The sequence below is a fragment of the Nicrophorus vespilloides genome, unplaced genomic scaffold (genome assembly GCF_001412225.1).
Source record: "Nicrophorus vespilloides isolate i.1.1-1 unplaced genomic scaffold, Nicve_v1.0, whole genome shotgun sequence".
NCBI lineage: Eukaryota > Metazoa > Arthropoda > Insecta > Coleoptera > Silphidae > Nicrophorus > Nicrophorus vespilloides.
This window is the reverse complement of record NW_017098393.1, coordinates 1-23,240: the sequence shown is the minus strand read 5'-3', so window position 1 is coordinate 23,240 and position 23,240 is coordinate 1. Positions and strand designations below refer to the sequence as shown.

Sequence of the window (23,240 nt, the reverse complement as noted above, 5' to 3'; positions counted from 1 at the left end):
ATCTCGGGAAACGGAGAGATTTTTTCATAACCTACATAGAAAATGCAAACACGAGCAAAACGGAAGCTGTCACTATCGAAAACAAATGTATATATGTATATTATCGTATGGGTGTGTGCGTATCATATATACACTCACACATGTATTCGAAATAAAAATACGAAACGCACATGACGTGTGAGACGGGTGGGGGACTCTCCACTGCTGCTCTCTAACCTAGAAAATTGGTTTTTTGGAAAATTTCGAAAGGAAAACGCTCGAATACGTGTGTTTGTGTGTGCGCGCTTGATGTGCAAAATCCACGGCACGCGCGTTTATGTAATGCAATTAATTTTTTCGATCGTTGTTGTTGTTTCTTAATGTTTCCTCTCTCACTAAGGAGGAATATATGCGATAGAATGAGCGAGAGAATGATATATTTAGTGAGGGGGACCGACTTACCTTCTGATTATCGTCCGTGTGAAATGCGTCGGGTATGATGATAAATCCGTGGACTATTTTTACACAACAAATATAAACATAAAACATTTTCCGTTTTCCCCGTTTTCGTCAGCACTGAACCAGCAGCAACTTCATCATCAACATCATCATGATCGTCGTCGTCGTCGTCGTGGCCGCACTCACAGAAATACAACACACTAAACACTGCTGCCCGCCAGCACACACACAACACCACTCACGCGCGCCTACCTCTCCTCCTCTTCCACCGGATCCGAAGAGAAGAAAGACGATCGTACCGAACGAACTCTGCTGCTCCGCTCCACCGATGTTGCTGCTGCTACACTCCTTCAGCCTCGCAGCACTACTGCTGCTGCTTCTGACGACGATGATGATGATGACCGTTTCCTCAACAAGGAATCGCGATGACAACAGTAGATGAGGATCGTCGTCAAGGAGAGCAAACGCCTGCTCGGATCCACGCTGTAAAACGATTAATATTACCGAAAATTCTTGTTTGTGCGTGTGTATATACTGACGTTACGTTTAATCCACTACTGCCGTTGTTTACTATCTTCTCTCTCACTTTCTGTTTTGCTCGCTCCAGTCTTATTCTTTCGAGGGGTTGTTGCTGTTGCTGCTGCTGCTGCTGCCGCTGTTGTTGTCGTTTGATGGAGCGGAAATGAATAGGAGAGGTGCGAGAGCGAATGAGGAGCGGGAGTGGGGATGGACGGACCGAGTGTTGTCCCGAAAAAAAAAAGAAAAAAGGTGGCTAATAATCGGAATGAATGAATGGGATAGAAAATGTAATGATATAAGTGCGTTCGGTGGGAGGGAATTGAAAAGGGTCCAGCGGTGGGGGTAGATGTTGTGTTAGGGGGGCAAAAATAATAAATAAATAAGAGATGGAACGAAACTCGGCTGCTGCAGCTCGCCTCCACCACCACCACCGTCGTCGTCGTCGTAGTCTCTGCTACTGCTCTCGCTACTAATAATAATAATGATGATGATTGTGTTTGCAACAATAATAATGTTAAATGACAAAGACGGCGATATGAAGCGCGAAGTGTGTGTTTGTGAAAGAGAGAGAGATAAAGATAGAAGGACGCAAAGGAAGAGCGCGTCGTTGTACGTGTATTCAGCCGACCGTCGCCATGAGACAGGCACACACTGAACGAGGAACAACCAAGGAACGGGCTCAGGGCAGGAGGCAGCAAGAGGAGGCCTTGCTGGCTGCCTGCGGCCGGCCGAACGTGACATAGAAAAGCGCACGATCGACGCGCTACCTGCCGGACGGAACGCGCGCGACAATCGAACAAACGTCAACGTTTAAACAATTTCGATTAGCGAATGTCTCAATCGTTCAATTCGAATAAAATACACACACATACCTATCCATATCCTCCAACATTCCTGTATTCTCTGATATAAGTTTCCATTTTCGCTGTAGATCGTCTCCAACGTACGTACGGGGTGGACGAACGCGAAGTGCGAATTATCACTAAACTGCACTAAACGATTAAGTGGTGCAAACTTTGTGCGATTAAAATTGCTGATCTAAACTGAAACAAAAAAAAAACAAACTTAAATTTGACGTTTCAAAAATTGTTTTAAAATATTTAAATATGTTGGCCTAAAGGCAATTTCTTTTCAAATAAATGTTATAAAAGTAAAGAGCAGATAAATATACCTGGTATAGTACGGCTTCGATCAGTCCGGATCTACAATTGTAGAAAACTTCAATACAAATTATTCCTGCATGTTCGCAATGCAACTAGATAATGATTAAGTATTGCAAACTTTAAGCGATTAAAATTGCTGCTCTAAACTGAAACAAAAAAACAAAACAAAAATCAAACTTAAATTTGACGTTTCAAAAATTGTTTTAAAATATTTAAATATGTTGGCCTAAAGGTAATACACGTTATAAAATACACGTTATAAAAGTAAAGAGCTGATAAATATACCTGGTATAGTACGGCTTCGATCAGTGCGGATCTGTTATTGTTGAAAACTTAAAAACAAATTCTTCTTGCATGTTCGCAATGCAACTAGAAAACGATTAAATGTTGCAAACTTTAAGCGATTAAAATTGCTGCTCTAAACTAAAACAAACAAAAAAACAAAAATCAAACTTAAATTTGACGTTTCAAAAATTGTTTTAAAATATTTAAATATGTTGGCCTAAAGGTAATTTCTTTTCAAATAAACGTTATAAAAGTAAAGAGCAGATAAATATACCTGGTATAGTATGGCTTCGATCAGTGCGGATCTGTTATTGTTGAAAACTTAAAAAACAAATTCTTCTTGCATGTTCGCAATGCAACTAGAAAATGATTAAGTATTGCAAACTTTATACGATTAAAATTGCTGCTCTAAACTAAAACAAAACAAACTTAAATTTGACGTTTCAAAAATTGTTTTAAAATATTTAAAGATGTCGGTTTAAAGACAATTTCTCTTCAAATAAACGTTATAAAAGTAAAGAGCAGTTAAATATACTTGGTATATATAGTACGGCTTCGATCAGTCCGGATCTACTATTGTAGAAAACTTCAAAACAAATTATAAGTGGTGCAAACTGTATACAATTAAAATTACTGTTTTAAACCAAAAACAATCGAGATTCAAAATCTGATATTTACAAATTTCTTTTGAAAAATTTCAAATAAACGTATTAAACGTAAACGTGCGTTGTTTAGACGAATGAATATTGCTGTACAAGTTTGTTTATTGCTTTTATTTTTATTGCGTCTAGTAAAATATATAACCCTTGGTGAAAATATTGAGGAAAAAACTAAATCGTAAATCACAATTCAATAGGTTTCTTACCAAAAGCGACTAACTCTCAGGTATAACTTATATCGGCAATAAACCAACAAATCGTTTAAACTGTGAAGAAAGTTAAATCCTTGTCAATAGAAAGTGAAAACAGATTTTAAGCGAATCACCCTGTATGTGTAAATTTATATGTGGGTTTGTAAGTGTGCTACAAAAGGAAAGAGTTGGCAAACTACAAAGACTGCCGCCGCCGCCGCCTCTTAAATGACACCTCCACTATAAAAGGATCGGGGGCGGCTGTGGTGGCGGCGGCGGCTTTTGTGGCACGTGATCCACGTTAAATCGTCGTCGTCGGCGGCGGCTGTGATCGTTGCACACAGAAGCGCACCCCTTCGGCCAATTTTCTGACCGCTTTCCATATGTTCCCTTTGATCTTCGCCGAATCAAAAGGAATGAAAGCGTGCCCGACCACACGGACCCCCCGCATCGCACCGCACCTCACCCGCCGCCCCTAATCAAATGAATAAATATCAAACCGAGCGGGCTAATAAAATGAATAACTCCGTCGATTTACTCCTATAAACTGTTTTGCCACCCTCTCGACACGACGCCAACAGAAAAAAATAAAATCAGAGTGTATAAATAAAAGATCAAAGAGTGTGCAAAACAAACGATAAAACAGCATCGGCGAAAAACAATGATCGGCATCTGTTGGCTCGGTCTAAATGAATTGAAAACTGTTAGAAGCGAACATTTAAGACCGTAATTGACTTTCTGGTAATTGACCAGAGAATACCGTTAAAGAAGATTGCAGGTAGCTGTGATTTACAACGTGCAAGAAGGAGGATGAGTAAAGAAAAAAAAAGTTGGACGTCGCTTTTGCCTTGAAGAATACCTCGAAATAAGAAACAACCGACGAACTGTTGTCAACCGACAAAGTGAAAGTCCGACGTCGGCCGCCTTTGATCCGCACCCTCTTCTACACATACACCGCAGCAGCACACCCCCTTCGCCTTAACACCAAAAGACGACGACGACTACGGATTCCACAGTAAATAATATTGGAATTGTTGACGAATTGAGAAAATGGGAACGTCGCTCGAGATCGCTTAATTCACGCGAACGATTGTTTGTTTTGGCTAAGATGAAATTGGGAAAACAGGCGATTAAGAATGGTCGTGGCGTCGCGTTCGCCCGAATTTATTGTCGGCCAAGTGAATTTGTTTGCATTCTATTGTCAAAACCGAACGCGATTTATCGCATTATTATTCGCGAAATCCGCGAAAACAAAAGAACAACAGAAATAGAAACATGATGATGATTTGCCAACTGAACGAAAAAAAAAGTTTTTATTGTTTTGTCTTTATTTAATTAGTTGCATTATCAATTGATTGATAATGATGTTGGCAATTCGTTGACGTACGTCAAGATCGTGTCATGTGGTGCGGGTAGGGTTGGGGTTTAGCAGGATGCAGCAGGAAGAACGCAGCAGGTTCAAGAGGAGGCCATCCGACGTGAAGAAGTGCGGTTACGAGTCGTGCTTTTTAGGTTTTCCCGGCACCTCCGCCGCCGGACAGGATCCACTCGGATTCACTGTGGTCTACGAGCCGGAGGGTGTCGCCAGTTCGTTCGCTGCACCTCTTCAAGTCCACAGCAAGCATTACGACATCGACAACATCAGGCGCGAAGCGAAATACTTCAACTCGATTACAGACGATGATTACTATTACGAATACGAGATGGACGACGTCGTCGCCGTGTGCCCCAGTTGCTTTCACGAGGCCTGCATCTGCAGGAAATATCAGCTGGAGTCGCTCTATTCGGGAAGCAGACTTCGCTCGGAGCCGACGACGGACACCTCGTGCACCTGTCTGATGCAGCCGGAGAAACCGAACGATTACAACACGGACAAGGCGACTCTGGCGAACTTCTCCAAAGACGCGCAGACGGGCACCAGACTCGTCGAGTACTCGGGGTCGAGCGTCTCCTCGAAGGAGAAGAGACGCGATCATCAGCAGGTCTACGATTCGTTCACGGTCGAGGAGTGGATCGCGTTCGAGGAGATGAATCAGGAGAACGTTAGGAAATTGATGGCATCAAGGGAATTCGTTGTAGTCGATGGTGAAGGCAGTAAAGTTAACTTCACGGACGGTACTTCGTCAGCTGGAATTTTAGCTGTGAATGGAACTTGCTCGACCGGAGACGTGGAGATGACGAACGGCTCCGGCGGAGATTTCAATGGGATGATGATGGTCAAGTCGGAGGCGGCGGTCAGCGGAACCGTGCACCAGGAGTCGATGGATAACAACGAGAAACTGAGCGAAGCTGGTGGAGCGGATTCGACGATCTGCGGCTGGAGCAGCAACAGCAATGAGGTGTTCGAACAGTGTCGCAAGAAATCCGGAGCGACAAAATCGGCGTCATCGAGAGCGACCAGATACCGCGAGATTTTAACTTCGGAGACTAATAATAACAATACGAGAGATGCGGAGGTTGTCCGTGCAGCAATCGTCGAAGATGTTGACAATAATAGTGATGATGATGATGATGATTATCATATGGATGGCGAGGTGTGCACCGGTGATTACAGGGGGCGCCTCGTGCGACTCCTCGCCAATTACTTTTGGGACCGTTTCAGGAGGGCTCACCGGGCCATGCATCATTACGTGCTGCGTTACGTTCTGTTTGTTTGAAATATATACATCTTGTTTGTTTGTTTGATTATTGTTAGTGTCAAATTTGAAATTCAAGAGATCCGTCATTTGCGCGTCATCGGAGTGTCATCATTAGGAAGAACCAAATTACACGTGGCCAAAGGCTGAGGTACGGAGGAAGGATGCAGCAAAATGCGTTCGAATACAGGGGAAGGCCGCGGCCGTATCCGATGCAGGGCTTCGCGAAAGTTTACAAGCAGCAGAAGGTGGTGCGGCACGTGGACTCCGGGTCGGAGATGGTGTACAATCTGAGCGAATCGCAGCAGTCGAACAAGAGCCACCTGGAGGAGGAGATGTCGAATTACGATCAGCCGACGTTGCCGTACTACGTGGTGCCGGTGCTCTACGTACCGAAACGCGTTCTGCCCAACGACGAGATCGTCTCGAAACCGACGGCCAAGTACTACCCGCACCTCCCGCATCACAGCAATCTCCAGAAGACGAAGACGCCGTACTACGAAGGTGGCGGCGAGCAGCAGCGCTCCTCCTATTACAACATGCAATACGCGGCGAGCAACACCAGCAATCTGAAGGAGTCTCTGTCGACGTCGTCGCCGGTCGCTCAGAATCCGCAAGAGGCACCCTTCCAGGAGCACTCGATGAGTTTCACTAAGCTCAGCTCCAACAGTATTCGGCCTCTGAAGACGCAACCTCGCAATTCGTTTGAGTCTAGTGGAAACGAGTATTACTATCTGGACAAGGACATGTACAAGCAGAAGTCTGCATTCTATCAGCAGCAGCAGCCACCGCCGCCTCCTCCGTCCGTCTACACTTATCCGTACGAGGTGTCGCCGCGACGCAGCCTCGGCACGCAGACCCTCAACTTCAAGAAACCCCTCTCGACGACCTCCACGCAAACCACGCAGGACAAGGCAAAGGAGGAGCGACAATTCTCGACGGTCAACAGGAACAAGTGCAACATCCTCAGGCACACAGTCGACCTGGACGACATCGGAGATGAGAAGGAGCTCGTCGATGCCATCTACAAAGCACCCAGGAGGCACTCGGTTAGTCCACCACAACAACAACACGTCACATCTACAACACTTTTAACAATTATATATATATCTATTGTTTAGAAGAAGAAAACACCCACCTCGCAGAACGTCTATCAAACGTTGGAGTCGCGAATGCCGTCGCCGACGAGGCGTAGGAAATTCTGAATCGTCGTCGTCGTCGTCACTTTCCCAATGTTTTAAGTTTTAATTCTGTAAATTTTCCCTTTGTTGTGGTATAATATACAATCCAAACAATCCCAAACATTCCTAAAAAAAAATGAAACAAATTAGTGATGATTCATTTTACTTTTCTGTTCGTCTTCAATAATTGAAAGTTGGATCGAAGTCGACTCGCGTCCGAAAACATCAGACATACAACAGACTTTTTGACAGTTTTTTTCTCTTCTTTTTTTCCCCCGTCACTCTCTCAGCGGTTGGGAGATGTTGCAAAATTTTCGGTGTGTTTTTTGACAAGATAGAATTGGTCATCGATTGATTGACGAATATCAATGCTAAGATGAGCCAAACCGAGAGACTCGATGAACCGACGGACACGTTCGACTTTTACTTGAAGTTCGCCAAACCGCTGGTGCTCAATCTCAAAGATCCAAATGGTGCGAATTTAATTGAAAAAAAAAAACAAAATCGATAATAATATTCGTGCGTTTTGTTGTTTGCAGACAGGGTGATTGCATCGGCATGGGTGCAGAAGCTGAAGGACGCCTCGATCGGATCGGAATCCGTGCGCAAAGATTATCTGAAGCTGTTGCTCTTCGTGCTGCATCGAAGTCGACTGATCGGACCGTTCTTGGAGAATCCTGCTGCCTACACGGATCTCAAGAACTTTCCCGCTGACTTTAAAGTTAAATGTTTAAACGTTCGAAAAGGAAAGAGTGTAATTATAAATTGTACTTTTCCGTAGATACTGGATGTCGCGAAAGATCTGATCCTGAGCGATGAACTCGAAAGGAAGAAACGCATCAAGAGCGGCCTGGCGAGCGGTGATTATCCACCGTACAGTGTCGAATGCTCTGCGGATCTTCTGGAGTACGCGGCCGCTCAAGACATACCCAAATTCGGGGTGCACGCGTATTACGCCATCTCCTTGGAGCCGATCCCCAAATGGGACAACACCGAGAAAGGGGTTCTGCCGAAAGGTGAGACTAATTTATATCTTAACATAGATTTACACTTTTAAATAAATTCTGTTTGACTAGCGGCCATCGAGGTGCTCGAAAAGTCGATAAGGCAGGTGAGTTCGACGTCCGAATTGGAAAAGGGGGCGCAAGGTGAGACATCGTCTAAATCGACGAAAAAGTCGCCGTTCAAGGCCATGTCGAGAGGTGGTGCAACGCCCAAGCTGTCGCCGAAATCACCGAAGAGCGCCGAGGAATTGCCGTCTCCATTCCAAGGGTCGGTGGTCAATCAACCGATCATCAAAATATCATATACTAATTTGCTGCTGTTCTTTAGGACACCGAAAAGATCTGTTGGCGAATCACCGTTCGGACTGTCGGCGGCGATCGACGATCGACCGCGCGTCACCTGGGGCTCGAATTTGATCGATGTGACGGAACCAGTAACGGATCGCGACGAATCCGTAACTTCTATGGGTATCATGGAAGATAACATCGATGACTTCCTCGTGGAGGGTGTAGGATCCGGTGTGTTCGGTGAAATGTCGGGCTCCGGTTCGCCGGCGGGTTCGACGCCGAGATCGCTGCAACAGTCGAGCATGTACGGGGCAAGCTTACCTTACCAGACGCCGCCGCCGAGAGGTGGGTATCCGCCATCGCCTGCGCCTAGTCTACCGTACAGGACACCTCCGAGAATGGACTTTGATATGACCGCTGGAAGCGCTCCGTATATGACGCCACCTAGGAGGATGGACTTTGATATGACCGCCGGAAGCGCTCCGTATATGACGCCACCTAGGAGGCTCGACTTCGATATGACCGGAGGGAGTCTTCCTTATCTGACGCCACCAAGAGGGGCGCCATCGCCGGCACCCAGTCTGCCGTACAGGACACCGCCGCCACGTGACAGTTCGAGGGAGCCGATAGACGTTGAAATTGAACCGCTCACAGCAGACGCCCGGGAGATTATCGAGGAGGCCCACCAATCGATGAACATGGCGGGCATGGATGAAGGTTCCGTTCCGTTTTGACGATTGTAATTGTAACATTTAATCTTTTCTAATACTAGTAGCCACCACGTCCGGACAGTCGATGGAGCAGATGTTCCCGCATATGCAGGAAGCTGACCCCTGGTCGCAGATGTTCTTTGATGCGCAAGCCGACGACTTGATCGACGACGAGGAGGAAATCAGTTTATCCGATGACATGGAAGTTACCGCAACTCCGGTGGAGACCGTCGATGATAGGATGAGACAGTTGATGCTCGAATTGGCGGACAGGAAGAGTGCGTCGCCAGTGGCAGGTGGCGTTGCCGCGACTACTCCGAGGTCGTCGCCATCACCGGCCCGCACGAAGATGTACGGCCAAGACTTTCCGCTCTTCACCGAACTGCTGCCGGCTTACGAGAGTCCGGTCAGGTCACCTATGTCGGCGGTACAAGAAGCGGCCGATGAGCAGTACGCGAGTCTCCGCGACAGATCGCCATCACCGAGGCAACAGCGACAGGCGTCCCCGAGGGCACCGACGCCGAGACAACCGTCACCCGTCCGGGACCCTTACACAGATTCGTTTGGATTGCCCATAGTGCATACACACGACTCTCCACTTAAAGAAAGGTCACCATCGCCGTCGTCGCCAAAGGCCAGGTCTCCGCCGGCGGCGCAACAGTCTCCGGTCGCCGGACCATCGACCGCCGCCCGATCTCCAGCTGCCGGACCATCGCCCGGCGCCCGTTCTCCAGCTGCCGGATCACCGAAGTCCAAATCTCCAGCTGCCGGACCACCGTCGCCGGCGAAATCACCCAAAACTGAAGCTGACATCAAAGAACTTGCCGAAAATCAGTACAAGACGCTCATGGAATCACCCAAACCGGAGAAGCCGGCACCTCTTAGTCAAGAAGAGGTTGAGGCGTTCGAAGACTCGCAGTATGCGACGCTCTACGAATCGCTCATAGCAGAACCGGAAGCACCAGGTACGCCGGGCGGGCGTAGTCCTCGTCACGCGCATCCTGCCGATCTTATGGGAGTTGAGGCGCCCGTACACTACCAATCCCCGCAACAACCGCACTTCTTCGACGGTGAAATACCAGGAAATCTGCCGTCACCGATAGGCGCACACCATCAATTAGGCGGTTGGCAAACGCCGCCGAACATGAGGTTGCAACCACGAAGAACTGCTTCTCCGATACTGCCTCCTATGGTCGCCTACTTTGGGCAAGATTTACTCGGTCAAGAACAGTTTCCCGCTGACGAGGAACCGCCGAGATCACCAGAACCACCACCACCGTCACCACCGACGCCGCCAGCCAGGTTCGCCTACGAAGAGATGGCAGACCCGTTTCAGCTGGACGCGGACTTCAACGAACCAGTGGATGATATAATGGACGAAGAAATGGCCGCACTCGGCGGAATGGTCGCCGCTCACGAGATACATCCCTTCCAACCTGGCAGGAGAGGGATATCACGACGAAGAGGCACACCGATGCCTCGACAGGAACCGATCGACGAAGAGCCCGAATATCTGATGCTGCCGTCACCGGAGCGAGCGAGTCCACATCGCTCCTTTAGCGAATACGACTACCTCTTGAGTCCCGATCAGACGCAGCCACAACAGCCGCAGCAGCAGCAACAGCAACAATCTCCAGGACAAGTTGCAGGACCTAGCATGCGATCGCAGGCCGAAGAATTGTTCATTCAAAATTTCGACAATCCAGATCATCAGGCAATGATGAGACGCGTCATGGCGTTGGTGGAGGACGTCGAGAACGAGGCGCTCATCACCGAAGAGGATGTGGAAATCTTGAAGGCCGCCCATCCGTTGTCAGCAATCGAAAGTACAGATGCAGCAGGAATGATGGCGGTATCTCCGCCCAGGGAACAGCGGGAGCTCCTCGAGTTGAACGATATGGAAGGACCTATGTCGCCGTTGCAACAGGATATGGAAATTCCAGAATTTAATTATCAACAGAGTGATTTCATGGCACCTGTGCCTCAATACCAGCTACCCTATGAATTGCCACAGTCGAGGCACGTCTTCACGGAACCGGGCGAAATGGAGGAGCCGGAGCAACCGTTTCAGGAAATTCTGGCCTTCGAGGAGGCTCAAGGTCAACCGCCTATGCAGATACAGGATATGGCCGTTGCACCGTCGCCGTCCCCGATTAGGAGAAGGATACCGACGCCCGGAACATACGTCAGTCCACCTGGAAACATGGTCGACTTCTTTATGGAGAATCTGAACAGACAGCCGGCGCCGTATCGCGAGGGACCGACCACCGTCTTCACCGGTGGAAGACAGCAGATGGTGCACAGAGATGCGTCCAGGCGAGTGCCGAGGATGCGGAGAATTCGCGAATTGCCGAACATGGACGAAGAGGGTGTCAATTTCATGGAGCACGTCGAGAGGGCGAGTCAATGGTATGGGAAGGGCAGCACGCAGGCGGGCGTAATGCCAATTGACGTGACGAGAAACAGAGAAAGAATGCAGCAGAGGAGAGCCACCAGAAATGTCCTTTCCAACACGAATCTGAGGACGGTGACGGAGACGCAGGAAGTGTCTGAGCCACTGATATCACCGCTGCAGCCTAGGGGACAGGCTAGAATCAAGAAAAGGACGGTGCGCAAGAGAATCAACTTCGATCAGGACAATCCGAGCGGATCGCCGGAACCGCAGAAGCAGGTCTCGCCGATCCACGAACCATTGCCGCTGCTACCGGATAGACCATTACCTCCACCTAGAGCACCACCTCCGCAAATGTCAACATCGCCAAGAGCGGGACCATCAGGAGCACCACAGCCCAGTAGACGCGTACTTTTCGGAACCCCGCCGAGACCTGAAGGTGATCGACCGAAGCCAAGAAGGATCACTCTGTTCGGATCGCCGCTGCCGGAGGGCGAGGAGGCATCGCCGACGACCGCCAGCTCTATGCTAACGATGATGAGACATGCGGATTTGCTGCGCCAACCGTCGCCACAGCAGGGCGACGACATGATGGGCGCGTACGGAGCAGTCCAGGAGGCGAGCGCTCGCCACATACTCGACGACGACGACATACCACAACAGCTGCCGTCGCCGATGAGGGCGCCCATTGAAATACCAGGCTGGCAAACGCCATCACCCGCGCCCAGGGCGGCATCGCCGAGACTTCCACCGGCGGCCGGACCTTGCGGACAAGCCAACCTTATGATCGAACAGCCACCGCTCCTAGATGATGACGGGATGCTCATGAGTCCAACGCAATCGCCGATGTTGGCTACGCAACGGCAATCCTTCATGCCAAGTCCAGGACGAGCGCAAGCACCGTGGCCAGGTGGAATGAGGACGGTCACTTCAACAACAACCACAAAAACCCCGGAAATGACCAAGACAACAAAAACAACAAGGACTACGCCGAGTTCCCCACAACCGCCACCCCAATTTTCACCGTCGCCGCAGCAGCAGCAGCAGATGATGGCCAGACAAATGTCTCCGGCGATGGAGCAGCAGCAGCAGCAGCCATCGCCACAATCGTATCAGATGGCACCACCGATGACGCCACGAACACCGGCGCACGTTTCACCCAGACCGTCGCCGTACTGGACGGGCGGAACGCCGATGCAGACACCACCCTTCCAGATGATTCAGCAACAGCAGACGCAACAACGCGCGATGTCCTCACCGGCCAGTCCAGGTGCATGGGCTAGAACTATAAACGACATGAGCACGTTGCAGGATGATTTCGACATTGGAATGTCCCCGCACCTGGTGGAATCACCGCAGCAACGACCGCCTGAAGAGGAATGGGCGGATATAATGGCTCTACCACGAGATGAGGCGCAGGTGCAAGCACGGTACGGTCATCTCACAACCGCCGATGACTACGTAATGCCGGAGGCTCGCAGAAGAACGCCGAGACAGGGCACGTTGTTGGAGAGAGTCGAACAACTAGTCGCAGACGTGCCGTCTCCAGAGATGCAATACTCCAATCAAGCTTCGCCGGTTAATACAGTACAGTATTCGCCATACCAATCTCCACATTGGACACCGACACTGCCGCAGGCACGAGCAGCGGCGGCCGCCACCGGTTTCGACGGACTCTCCCCCATGAGACCTCAGGCCGCTGGAATCACCAATTTGGAAGTGATCTCTCCGGTTCTGGCGATGTCCCCCAGATCACCGACCGCCTCTCCCTCACCAAGGCAATCACCTTGTCCTCAATCGCCGTGCGGAATGAGTCCCGTATTCGCCACGTCCCCTCAGACGCTGGGAGTAGTACCGTTTCTTGGCGAAGAAGCAGAACCGTACGATCTACCGAGTTCACCGCAAATGTCGCCGCCACCGCGAGCTATCCAAGAGGACATCCAATACAGTCCGCCCGCTTTCCAATCGCCGCCCAGATCGAGAACACCGTCACCAAGGGTACCGACGCCAAGGGCACCCACACCCAGAATGCCGACACCACCGATGGCGCAAAGTCCTTGCAGACCGGCGACACCTGGATCACCGCCAATGACCATGACGGCCGCATCGCCTAGGCGATCCCCAGTTGTCGGCAATTTGGTAGCGATGTCGCCGCAACAGCAGAACCAGAATCAACCTTATATGGTCGAGACGACGGAAACTGTGGAAGAGTACGGACCGGAAAATATAATGGATCAGTTCATGACGAACGCAGAAATGATGCAGCAACCATCGGCTTTGACGGAACGTCAGCTAGATTGGCAGTCGCCACCGCCGCCAGCGCGCGTCGCACCGGCTTCACCGTACCGTCCCGAACTGCATCTGCCGGCGGCGAGGAGAACATTGGACATGATGGCTGCAGTTCCGAACGATATGATGTTCATGAACGAAAGTTTGGAGGATCCACTGCAATCCCCGCGAACACCAACTCAAGGGATCTTCGAACAGGCAGGTGCTGACGGTGGAGGACCTGGACTATTCGATTACGATTATCCAGATATGTACGACGACCCGTTATCGCCGATGTATCAAGACGGCAGTGGTTGTGGCGGTGGTGCCTGTCCCTCCTCCTCCTCTCAATACTACGACCAGGGAATGGATATGAATGAAGATGAACAGATGTTGCAGCAACGTATGTCGCCGATGGCGGGACCGTCGCATCAGCCGCACTCTGTGACGCCCGGCGCTTCGGAGACGACGATGAACGAGGAGATCGTGTACGGAGCGAGCGGACAACCGCACACCATCACCAAGGAGACGACGACCGTCTCACCGGATGGCCAGGTTCAGGAGGAATACGAATACACGGAAATGATGGATGACGGACAGGGACAGAACCAGCAGCAGCAAGGCGACGACGATGGTTACGGCTATGCGGATTAATTTGATTCTCTTCCATCTTACGTTCGATAACGATAAAAAAAAAACTAGAAATACAACAAAAAAAAAGTGGATTATGTTTTTTGTAATAAATAAAACTATATATATTTCGTAAAAATAAACCAAGTGCAAAAGAAGTATTTGTCAGAAGTGGGATTCGAACCCACGCCCACAGAAGTGGACTGCGACCTGAACGCAGCGCCTTAGACCACTCGGCCATCCTGACTCTATACAAAATTGTGTCGATGAAACTGCAATTAATAAATGATTTCAATTAAATAAACATAAAATTGTAGACGTATTGATATTATGATTATAAGAACTTGCAAAAGTTGTAAGCAAGGAGAACACGGGATGAAGAAAGTACATCAAAACAATACGATCAAGTGGATATTTGCATGTTGCGAATAGGCAACCAAAAAAGCAATGGGTTTATTGAAAGAGAATCCAATCATATTTGTATTTGTTGTTTTGTGGGGGACGAAGGACGATCTACATCTACGAAATGTCTTGGGTGGACATATGGTGAACAGAGTGGAGCGAAAGTAATATTTCTTGTCGGGTGTAGTGTTGGTGGTGTGCAGTTGAATTGGTTGTTGTTGCTAGTGTTGCAAGTGCAGTGGGCGCAACAACCGCGGCGACGGGCGCAAAAAGCACCTAAAAATGGCGGATGATGATGATGTTTACACATTAGACAATAAACAAACTTTGAAATCGGGCAGCAAGCAATGGGTGAAACTGAACGTGGGAGGCACCTGTTTCCTCACCACGAAGACGACGCTGTCGCGCGACCCCAACTCGTTCCTCTATCGTCTCATTCAGGAAGATAGCGATTTGATTTCAGACAAGGTGAGACTGAGAGATTTCATCCCTTACAACAATTCTATAAATATATATACTCACTCACTGATTGATCTCAAACATCTACTCTGCAGGACGAGTGCGGAGCATACATGATAGACAGGGATCCCAGCTACTTCTCTCCAGTGCTAAACTACCTGCGACACGGCAAACTGGTAATCAACAGGGGACTGGCAGAGGAGGGCGTTCTCGAGGAGGCTGAATTCTACAACATAGCTGAACTGATTACATTAGTAAAAGACAGAATCTACCATAGGGATAGTTTACCTTCGAAGGCTAGCAAGAAGAATGTGTACAGGGTCATCCAATGCCACGAGGATGAACTCACTCAAGTAAGCATCATATTTTGCTATTTCTATATATATTTGATTTGTTTCATTTTCTAAATTTTGCAGATGGTCTCTACGATGTACGACGGCTGGAAATTCGAGCAATTAGTCAATATAGGTTCACAATATAATTACGGTTCGGACGAGCACGCGGAATTCCTCTGTGTCGTGAGTCGCGAGTGTGGTACCACGGATAAGAGTGAGGTGGAACAGACGGACAAAGCCAAAGTTTTGCAACAGAAAGGATCGAGGATGTAAATGTGATATATTATGCACACAATACAACAACAACAACAAACAACTAAATGCCACAAAAGCTTGTCTACAAACAAACAAACAAGATACTTGTACGTATCTTGAATTTTCTGAAACATAAATAACAATAATAATGTATAAACGTCGATATTGGAATGAGGATATTTTATGAGGATGAACACGAATAAGAGGCTGGTCTGGATCTCCTTCGTTTCTATCCTTGATTTTGAAGTTGACTCCTCCACACAATTAACTCGCAACTGTACATATTTCTCTCTCTCTCTCTATCTCCACCCCCTCAATGTTCAGTTCTCCCGCCGCCCCCTCCACCATCCTTATATAAAACAATAAATATACGTTTTTTTATCTATTCAAATGTTTCATTTTACACAATTTGACCAACTTGATACATTTTCAAGAAAAACCATGACAAAAAAAAACAAAAATTAAAAATATTCCCATTGTATCACAATCATTTTCTCTGACTAATATGCATATCCTATTTTCTCTCTCTCTGTATCATTGAGTCTCGATTGAAGCACCCAAAGAAAGTTCGGTTAGTTGAAATGTGTAAATGGGAGTTGCGATCAGGAAGACACGATCTGCTTGAGAGGCCCCTCCAGATAGATGGCAAGTGCGTTGGCCTTCTCTTTCAGCAGTCCAAAGCCCACGTTGTTCCTGGCGTACAGACAGAGCAGCAAATGGGCGACCTGTGTGATGGCGATGCGCCCTTCCGCGCACTCCATCAGCACCACGTGAGGCCTGTCCTCACGGAAAACGTTCGAGCCGTTCTTCTCGTAAGCGCACCAAATGTTGCTCGCGATGGCAGCCGTCACCCTCGCGTCGCTGTCACCGTATCCGCTGTACGCCAACAGAGAACCCTCAGGATTCAGTAATCTGAAAGCAGCAATCTCAATATAAATATATAATATTCATACATGTTATTTTGTAAATACTAACAGGGTGTTCTCAACGCCGCCGGTGTTCGCCTGACTGAGAACTTGAGACAAGGCTTTTGGCTTCAACATTATTTATTTTTTTGTTGTTTGATCGTAGCAAGCAGAAGCGTCAACTGTTTGACACTGACAGTTGTGTGTTGTTGTTGTTGTTGTTGACAGTTGCAAAGTAAACAAGCTGCCAACTTAAACATATGCAAACTAAGATGGTTTAATTTGAATAATTCGGGGATTTGAATTCATCGGAGGTGCATTTCGCGAACGATCGCATTATAAAATAACACGTGGCGTTTCCAATACAAATTAACCATGATCAAAACGACTTGTACACCTGACAAGATCAGGTGCACAGGTGGAATCAGGCAGGCTTTTACCTTTACAACCATTTACAACGACTGCACATTTTTTCAATTTTTGTGTTGGTATGGGGTGACCTTGGTGTGGGTGGTCCACAACACTCGCATGCATCCATCCTTTACTAAGAAGGAAAGTCGTCGTCGCCGGCGCGCTCATTTAAATTCCAGCGCAGGTCTGCTTAACGCGGGTGGTCCTGCAGCGTCGTCTCACTTGCGCCCATACGATCGCGCCATTTCGCCACTCGCTCGCACCCGACAGCCTTTTTTTTTAAATAATCCCTCCGCACTCTCAACCCAAAGAAGAAAGACTTAAGCCAAAGCCAAAGCTTCGGTTCGCTGAGGAGAAGAAGAAGAGCGTCGTCGTCGTCGTGGGGCGTTGAACAGAGGAGGTTTTGTTTCAAACGGAAGTTGTTTTGTTTTCTTTTCTGCTGTATATATAGAAATATATTAGAAAAGAAAAGTATAGTTTTTCTTTGCCAGCGAGAAATTAAAAGTTTTCGTTTCGTGTACGGAAAGTCGCGGAGAAGGGAATATGTGCAGCGATTTTCCGAAAGACGGAAAGTTTCACCTGTCTTAAGTCGAGAAAAACAAAAGAGTGAGTAAAAGTGACTTTCTTCTTCAGTTGTTTATAAACATGATTTTCGAAAATTTCAATTTTTCGTTCAAAACAGTGAATTTCAATTATGTATTGAAATTAGTTGAAATAGTTTTGACTTGAAGTTTAAATGTATTTTCAAATATATTGTTTATAATGTGTGTTTGTTTTGTTTCAGTGATATACTGGATTTTGATGGTTTTACTCGTTTCCCTGGTCCATCGTATAGAGGCTGGCATCACATACAATTCGAATGTGACCAGGGCACCAGAGATCATCAAACGTTACAGAAGCAACGAAAGTTACATAGACAAATCCCTGATCGATTTGGACCTGAAGTATTGCCAGCGACCAGCCAGATGTGAATCGTTGAAGCATCAAACATGCATGGGATCGAAGTTGCCATATCAATCGACTACTTTGGATCTTACTGATCTGATGAGTCAAGAGGAGGTGCAAGAGAAACTCATGACCTACCAATATCTGAGGTACATACCGAAATGCTGGGCGGTGATCCAACCGTTCCTGTGCGCCCTGTACATGCCCAAGTGCGAGAACGATATGGTGAATCTTCCCTCGGAGCTGATGTGCAAGATCACGTTGGGACCGTGCAAGATTCTGTACAACGCTTCCATCTTCCCCGAGTTCATGCGGTGCGAGGACGAGAGGTTGTTTCCGTCGCAATGCAAGAATGACGTGCACAAGCTCAAATTCAACACGACCGGTTTCTGCATGGAGCCTTTGGTGAGGACGGAACAAGCCAATTGGTTCTACAACGGTAGTAATTTAACTAAATAAATATTTGCAAATTATTTATATATACTTTTCAGATATCGAGGGATGCGGTCTGCGATGCAAGGACGCTCTGTACACGGAGGACGAACATTTCCAAATACACAAATTGATCGCTTGCTGCGTCATCGTGTGCATCGTGCTGATACTCTTCACCGTCGTCACATTCGTCATCGACTGGAAAACGGCGAACCCGTACTACGCGTTGGCCATCTTCTACACGAACGTCTGCTTCCTCATTTCCTATCTGGGTTGGTCCGTGCAATTCCTCGGCAACGACTATCGCGAAGGCGTGGTCTGCAAGAAGGGCGGAACTTTGAGGAGATCCGAACCGTCGGCCTCGGAAAACCTGTGGTGCGCCATCGTCTTCGTGATGGTTTATTACTTTCTGATTGCCGGTATGGTCTGGTTCGTCGTCTTCACCTACACTTGGCATATGAGCTGTCTGCAGGCCCTGGGTAAGATCCAGGAGCGAGTCGACAAGAAGAAAGCCTACTTTCATTTGGTCGCATGGAGTCTTCCTCTTGTTTTAACCATAACGACGATGGCTCTCGGCGAGATCGACGGCGATTACGTTGCCGGAATTTGCTTTGTGAACTCTTCGGCGCGCACCGGACTTTTGCTGACTCCTCTCACTGCTACCATTCTCATCGCCGGATATTTCGTGACTAGAGGTAAACTCATAAATATAAACGTATATGCAGTTCAGTCAATATACTTTACCTTTGCAGGATTGGTTCTGTTGGTGCGCGTAAAGATCGAGAGCAGGGAAATCATCTCCGAGCACGCCAGCCACAAGATCCGTTCCAACATTGTACGGATGGGCGTGAATGCACTCTTCATGCTCATCATTTCAGTTGTGATTTTCGTCTACCACGTCTATCTTTCCATAAACACACCAGTCTGGGAATTGAGCCTCTACAATTTCATCCTGTAAGTAAAAGAAGTAATGTTAGTGTTAGTATTATTATCATTTCTTACGTTTTCTTGCAGATGCAAATTGACTAGTCTCAGTCCGGACAATTCGCATTGCCGCCAGGAGGACAGACCGAGCGTTGCCATGCTGCAGCTCTATCTGATCGCCGTTTTCGGAACTGGCATCGCTATGGCTTCGTGGATCTGGTGCAAGCCGACCATCCACGTTTGGACCAGATACATCCAGAGGTATGTAGTGTATAGTTAGATCTTGAACATCGTGCGATCATCATCATCGTCGTCGTCGTCATACAGATTTATTACTAGTCCCTACCCTCTCGTTTGTTTATAGAAAGTTTGATTGTGAAGTTGATGAACCAATGAAATTGCAGAAGCATAAGATCATAGCGGAAGCGTTCGCGAAACGGAAAAAGCTTAATCACGGCGGCCGAATCTCGATCGAGTGTCAGAACCACACGGATCCGGTCGGCCTGAAGTTCGATCTGAACAGCGCGGCGAGCAACGAACTGAGCACGACCTGGGCTCAGAATCTGATGAGATTCGTGACGAGACGGGGTGCCGTACCGAACGAGGTCACCTGTTCGGTGTCGAGCAACAACCAATCCGTCGACTCGGAGATGAGCTACAGCGTGCGGCACGTCAGCATCGAGAGCAGAAGAAATTCGGGCGACAGTCAACTGAGCGTGCAGATCGCCGAGCTGAAGGCGACAAGGAAAGTGAACGGACGTAGGAGACGATGCGGCGGTGGATCTGGTGGAAGGTACTCGAAGCAGAACGACTTCAGGAAGAGAATTGGTAAATCCGGTGGTGGAGGAGGTTCGAAACGTGGAAGCAGCACCAGTCTTGATTCGCATCTCGGTCATCAGCTGCTCAACGTGCTGGCGGCAAGCAACAACAAGGAGACGAGGAAATTCATTCCCAACATGAGCAGAAGATCGGCGAACGCCGGACTCGATGCACAGAACTTAAGCAAACTAAGCCAGATGCTCTTCAACAATTCCAAGTCCGTCAGCGAGGACGAGAACGTCTCGGTCACGATATCCGAGTCCAAATTCAACGTGATCGTCAATCACAACAACATGGACCTGAACGATCAGCTGGTGATGAAATCGCTGCACAAGGGCGGTGGCGGTGGCGGAGGAGTAGGAGGTCTGAAAATAGAAGAGTTATCAACGAGTGAGTCGGAGGAAGAAAGAAATCATCAGTACAAAGCGATTAATCAAGTGACGAAGAAAAAGTACAGCTGCGATTCGGATTCGGACAGCGATACGTCTTCGTGTCCAGAGCTCAAACAGCTCGTGCAAAGCTCCCTGAACTCCGGCAATTCCGTCGCGTATTACGAGAAGAATCGTGGGGGGTCGAAGCAATCGAAGACTTCGATAGACGTCGCCGTCCAGGCGAACGCCAAGGAGATCATGACACAGACGGGCAGCTACGACATGGAGATGAAAACTCTGAACGACGATTCAGATGACGGCCGCATCGTCGAGATGAAGAAATCCAAGCAGCTGAAAACCAAAGAGAACAAGCATTACAAGAACGCAGATGAAAAGTATTACAGTAAAGTCCACGAGGCTGAGGGTCTTTTGGGCATGGACAAGTACAGGCCCAAGATACGCAGCAAATCCAAGGAAAAATACTAAACGAATAACTCTATTTTGAATTTGTAAATATTTGACTGAATTTTCTGAATATTATATTATAATTTTGATAATTATGATTTTGTGATAATTGGCATTTCTATATTAGAGCGAATTAAACTCGAGTTTTTGAACAGTTTGCTTCTTTTTATTAATTCAAATTTTGTGTATATTTGGTTGCATACAACAACCATCTGCGGATGAAGCAAACAAGACTTGCAAGATTCAATAATAAAAATGTTCGATTACTTTCGTTTAATGTGTTAAAAAGGAGCGCGAGAAGAAAGTAATTGTACGTGGGTGTAATTTGAAAATGATTCTGGAATTGTTACAGTGTTGTCAAACTGTTGTAACTGTCAGATGTGAGTGCGTGGACCAATGAGAAGATTCCACAACACGGTGTAAAAGCAAGCACACGTCGGTCGGTTTTTATATAAAAATTTGGATTTAGTGTGGGAGCAGAGGACACGACAGTGGTTGTGGTTGTTTGTATGGAGTTATATTAGTATATAGTGAAGAGTCGGTCGTCGCAGTCGTCGTGTTTTGTAGAGTGTTAAAATGTTGTATAGTTGGTTAGTAGTTTTAGCGGTGGCCCTCCTCGCCGTAAGGGCCCAGGCTATTTACTCGTCCGGTTCGAGCGTGATCGACCTTACGCCAAGCAACTTCGATAGGCTGGTGGTGAACAGCGACGAGATCTGGATCGTCGAATTCTACGCCCCGTGGTGCGGCCACTGCAAGCAACTGGTGCCAGAATATCAGAAGGCCGCGACCGCCCTCAAGGGTGTCGTCAAGGTGGGCGCCGTCAACGCCGACGAGCACAGGAGTATCGGTGGCCAGTACAGCGTACAAGGCTTTCCGACCATCAAGATCTTCGGTGCCAACAAGCAAAAACCGGAGGACTTCAACGGCGCCAGAACCGCCGACGCTCTGATCGATGCCGCCCTCGCCGCGATAAAGAGCAAGGTTAAAGGTAAACATGGTTCATCCTCTGGTGGATCATCCGGTGGTGGATCGGGAAATGCCGACGATGTGATCGAGCTGACGGACAGTAACTTCGATAAATTGGTTCTGCAATCGGAGGACATGTGGCTCGTCGAGTTCTTCGCCCCATGGTGCGGTCACTGCAAGAATCTGGCACCTCACTGGGCTAAAGCCGCCACCGAGCTTAAAGGTAAAGTTAAACTCGGCGCTCTGGACGCGACGGTGCACACTTTGAAGGCGCAGAAATACGGAATCCGCGGTTATCCGACCATCAAGGTCTTCGCACCTGGCAAGAAAGATTCCGACTCGATGCAGGAGTACGACGGTGGGCGTACCGGAAGCGAGATTGTCAATTGGGCGATGGATAAACTTGCAGAGAACATCCCCGCCCCCGAACTGATCCAAGTGACAGATAAGAAGGGATTCACAGATGGTTGCGACTCTAAACCGCTCTGCGTGGTAACAGTATTGCCGCACATCCTCGATTGCCAAGCCGAGTGCAGGAACACCTACATCAAACTGTTGAAGGACATGGGTGAAAAGTACAAGAAGAAGATGTGGGGTTGGATATGGACGGAGGCGGGTGCTCAGCCGGAGCTGGAAAACGCCCTCGACATCGGTGGATTCGGATATCCGGCGATGGCAGTTGTCAATGCCAAGAAGATGAAGTACTCCATTCTTCGCGGTTCTTTCAGCCGCGATGGACTCAACGAGTTTCTGAGAGATCTTTCGTACGGTCGTGGAAACACCGCTCCGGTGAAGGGTGCAGAGCTTCCAAAGATTTACAAGACTGAGCCGTGGGACGGCAAGGATGGTGAACTGCCGCAGGAGGAGGACATCGATTTATCGGACGTCGATTTGGACGAGAAGGATGAGCTGTAAACAAAAAACAAAAAATATATGCAGCGATTCAATTTTTACTACCCTCAGGCTTGTTGTAATTAACTTTAAAAACAACAACAACAACAACAATTATCGTGTACAATACCTAATTAATATTAGAACTTTTCCACGTTTATTTAACTAATAAATTACTGTTTTCTTTTTCAATATGATTGTTTTATTTTAGATCCATTGCATTTTCTGTATAAAACAAGTGCTACCTCGAGTGTTTTTACATTTCATTGGTTTTCTCGAAAACTATAATAGATAGA

At 47.9% G+C, this 23,240-nt stretch overlaps 5 protein-coding genes, 1 long non-coding RNA gene and 1 other non-coding gene across 8 annotated transcripts; 4 read left to right on the top strand and 3 right to left on the bottom strand.

Annotated features, from left to right (window-relative positions):
• Nucleotides 1-330: 330 nt before the first annotated feature.
• LOC108562312 lies at nt 331-1,934 on the bottom strand. Its single transcript, XR_001891054.1, has 3 exons — nt 1,830-1,934; nt 978-1,426; nt 331-921 (listed from the first exon to the last, which is right to left on the bottom strand). It is a non-coding gene; the product is annotated as an uncharacterized LOC108562312 (long non-coding RNA).
• A 7,414-nt stretch (nt 1,935-9,348) lies between these two features.
• LOC108562317 (nascent polypeptide-associated complex subunit alpha, muscle-specific form) lies at nt 9,349-14,447 on the top strand. The gene has a single exon (XM_017920610.1). The coding sequence runs from the start codon at nt 9,424-9,426 to the stop codon at nt 14,386-14,388; it is 4,965 nt and encodes a 1,654-aa protein (XP_017776099.1). The 5' UTR covers nt 9,349-9,423; the 3' UTR covers nt 14,389-14,447.
• An 80-nt stretch (nt 14,448-14,527) lies between these two features.
• On the bottom strand, nt 14,528-14,611 carry Trnal-cag. The gene has a single exon. It is a non-coding gene; the product is annotated as a tRNA-Leu (tRNA).
• A 309-nt stretch (nt 14,612-14,920) lies between these two features.
• LOC108562315 (BTB/POZ domain-containing protein KCTD5) lies at nt 14,921-16,200 on the top strand. Its single transcript, XM_017920608.1, has 3 exons — nt 14,921-15,234; nt 15,321-15,578; nt 15,642-16,200. Exons 1-3 carry the CDS (start codon nt 15,049-15,051, stop codon nt 15,831-15,833), a joined length of 636 nt encoding a protein of 211 aa, XP_017776097.1. The 5' UTR covers nt 14,921-15,048; the 3' UTR covers nt 15,834-16,200.
• Nucleotides 16,185-16,949, bottom strand: LOC108562316 (ragulator complex protein LAMTOR2 homolog). Its single transcript, XM_017920609.1, has 2 exons — nt 16,791-16,949; nt 16,185-16,727 (listed from the first exon to the last, which is right to left on the bottom strand). Exons 1-2 carry the CDS (start codon nt 16,856-16,858, stop codon nt 16,418-16,420), a joined length of 378 nt encoding a protein of 125 aa, XP_017776098.1. The 5' UTR covers nt 16,859-16,949; the 3' UTR covers nt 16,185-16,417.
• A 549-nt stretch (nt 16,950-17,498) lies between these two features.
• Nucleotides 17,499-21,182, top strand: LOC108562313 (protein smoothened). Of its 2 annotated transcripts, XM_017920605.1 has the most exons (6): nt 17,499-17,737; nt 17,916-18,515; nt 18,568-19,203; nt 19,261-19,462; nt 19,523-19,693; nt 19,797-21,182. In XM_017920605.1, coding segments are annotated over exons 1-6 (2,922 nt in total). In that variant the 5' UTR covers nt 17,499-17,736; the 3' UTR covers nt 21,109-21,182. The 2 variants fall into 2 exon arrangements, with proteins under 2 accessions (XP_017776094.1, XP_017776095.1); XM_017920606.1 differs by lacking the exon at nt 17,499-17,737 and having other exon boundaries at nt 17,902-18,515.
• Nucleotides 21,183-21,398: 216 nt separating this feature from the next.
• On the top strand, nt 21,399-23,094 carry LOC108562314 (protein disulfide-isomerase A6). Its single transcript, XM_017920607.1, has one exon. It carries the CDS (start codon nt 21,664-21,666, stop codon nt 22,966-22,968), a length of 1,305 nt encoding a protein of 434 aa, XP_017776096.1. The 5' UTR covers nt 21,399-21,663; the 3' UTR covers nt 22,969-23,094.
• The last annotated feature ends 146 nt before the right edge of the window (nt 23,095-23,240 follow it).

Excerpts from the sequence above, each read along its gene's own strand:
- LOC108562313 (XM_017920605.1), top strand. Across the intron at positions 18,516-18,567 it reads AGCCAATTGGTTCTACAACG|ATATCGAGGGATGCGGTCTG; the intron begins GTAGTAATTTAA and ends TATACTTTTCAG. Across the intron at positions 19,694-19,796 it reads TGGACCAGATACATCCAGAG|AAAGTTTGATTGTGAAGTTG; the intron begins GTATGTAGTGTA and ends GTTTGTTTATAG.
- LOC108562316 (XM_017920609.1), bottom strand. The coding sequence starts at position 16,858 with ATGTTGAAGCCAAAAGCCTTGTCTCAAGTTCTCAGTCAGGCGAACACC. Across the intron at positions 16,728-16,790 it reads GGCGGCGTTGAGAACACCCT|ATTACTGAATCCTGAGGGTT; the intron begins GTTAGTATTTAC and ends TGCTGCTTTCAG.
- LOC108562315 (XM_017920608.1), top strand. The coding sequence starts at position 15,049 with ATGGCGGATGATGATGATGTTTACACATTAGACAATAAACAAACTTTG. Across the intron at positions 15,235-15,320 it reads GCGATTTGATTTCAGACAAG|GACGAGTGCGGAGCATACAT; the intron begins GTGAGACTGAGA and ends TCTACTCTGCAG. Across the intron at positions 15,579-15,641 it reads ACGAGGATGAACTCACTCAA|ATGGTCTCTACGATGTACGA; the intron begins GTAAGCATCATA and ends TAAATTTTGCAG.
- LOC108562317 (XM_017920610.1), top strand. The coding sequence starts at position 9,424 with ATGTACGGCCAAGACTTTCCGCTCTTCACCGAACTGCTGCCGGCTTAC.
- LOC108562314 (XM_017920607.1), top strand. The coding sequence starts at position 21,664 with ATGTTGTATAGTTGGTTAGTAGTTTTAGCGGTGGCCCTCCTCGCCGTA.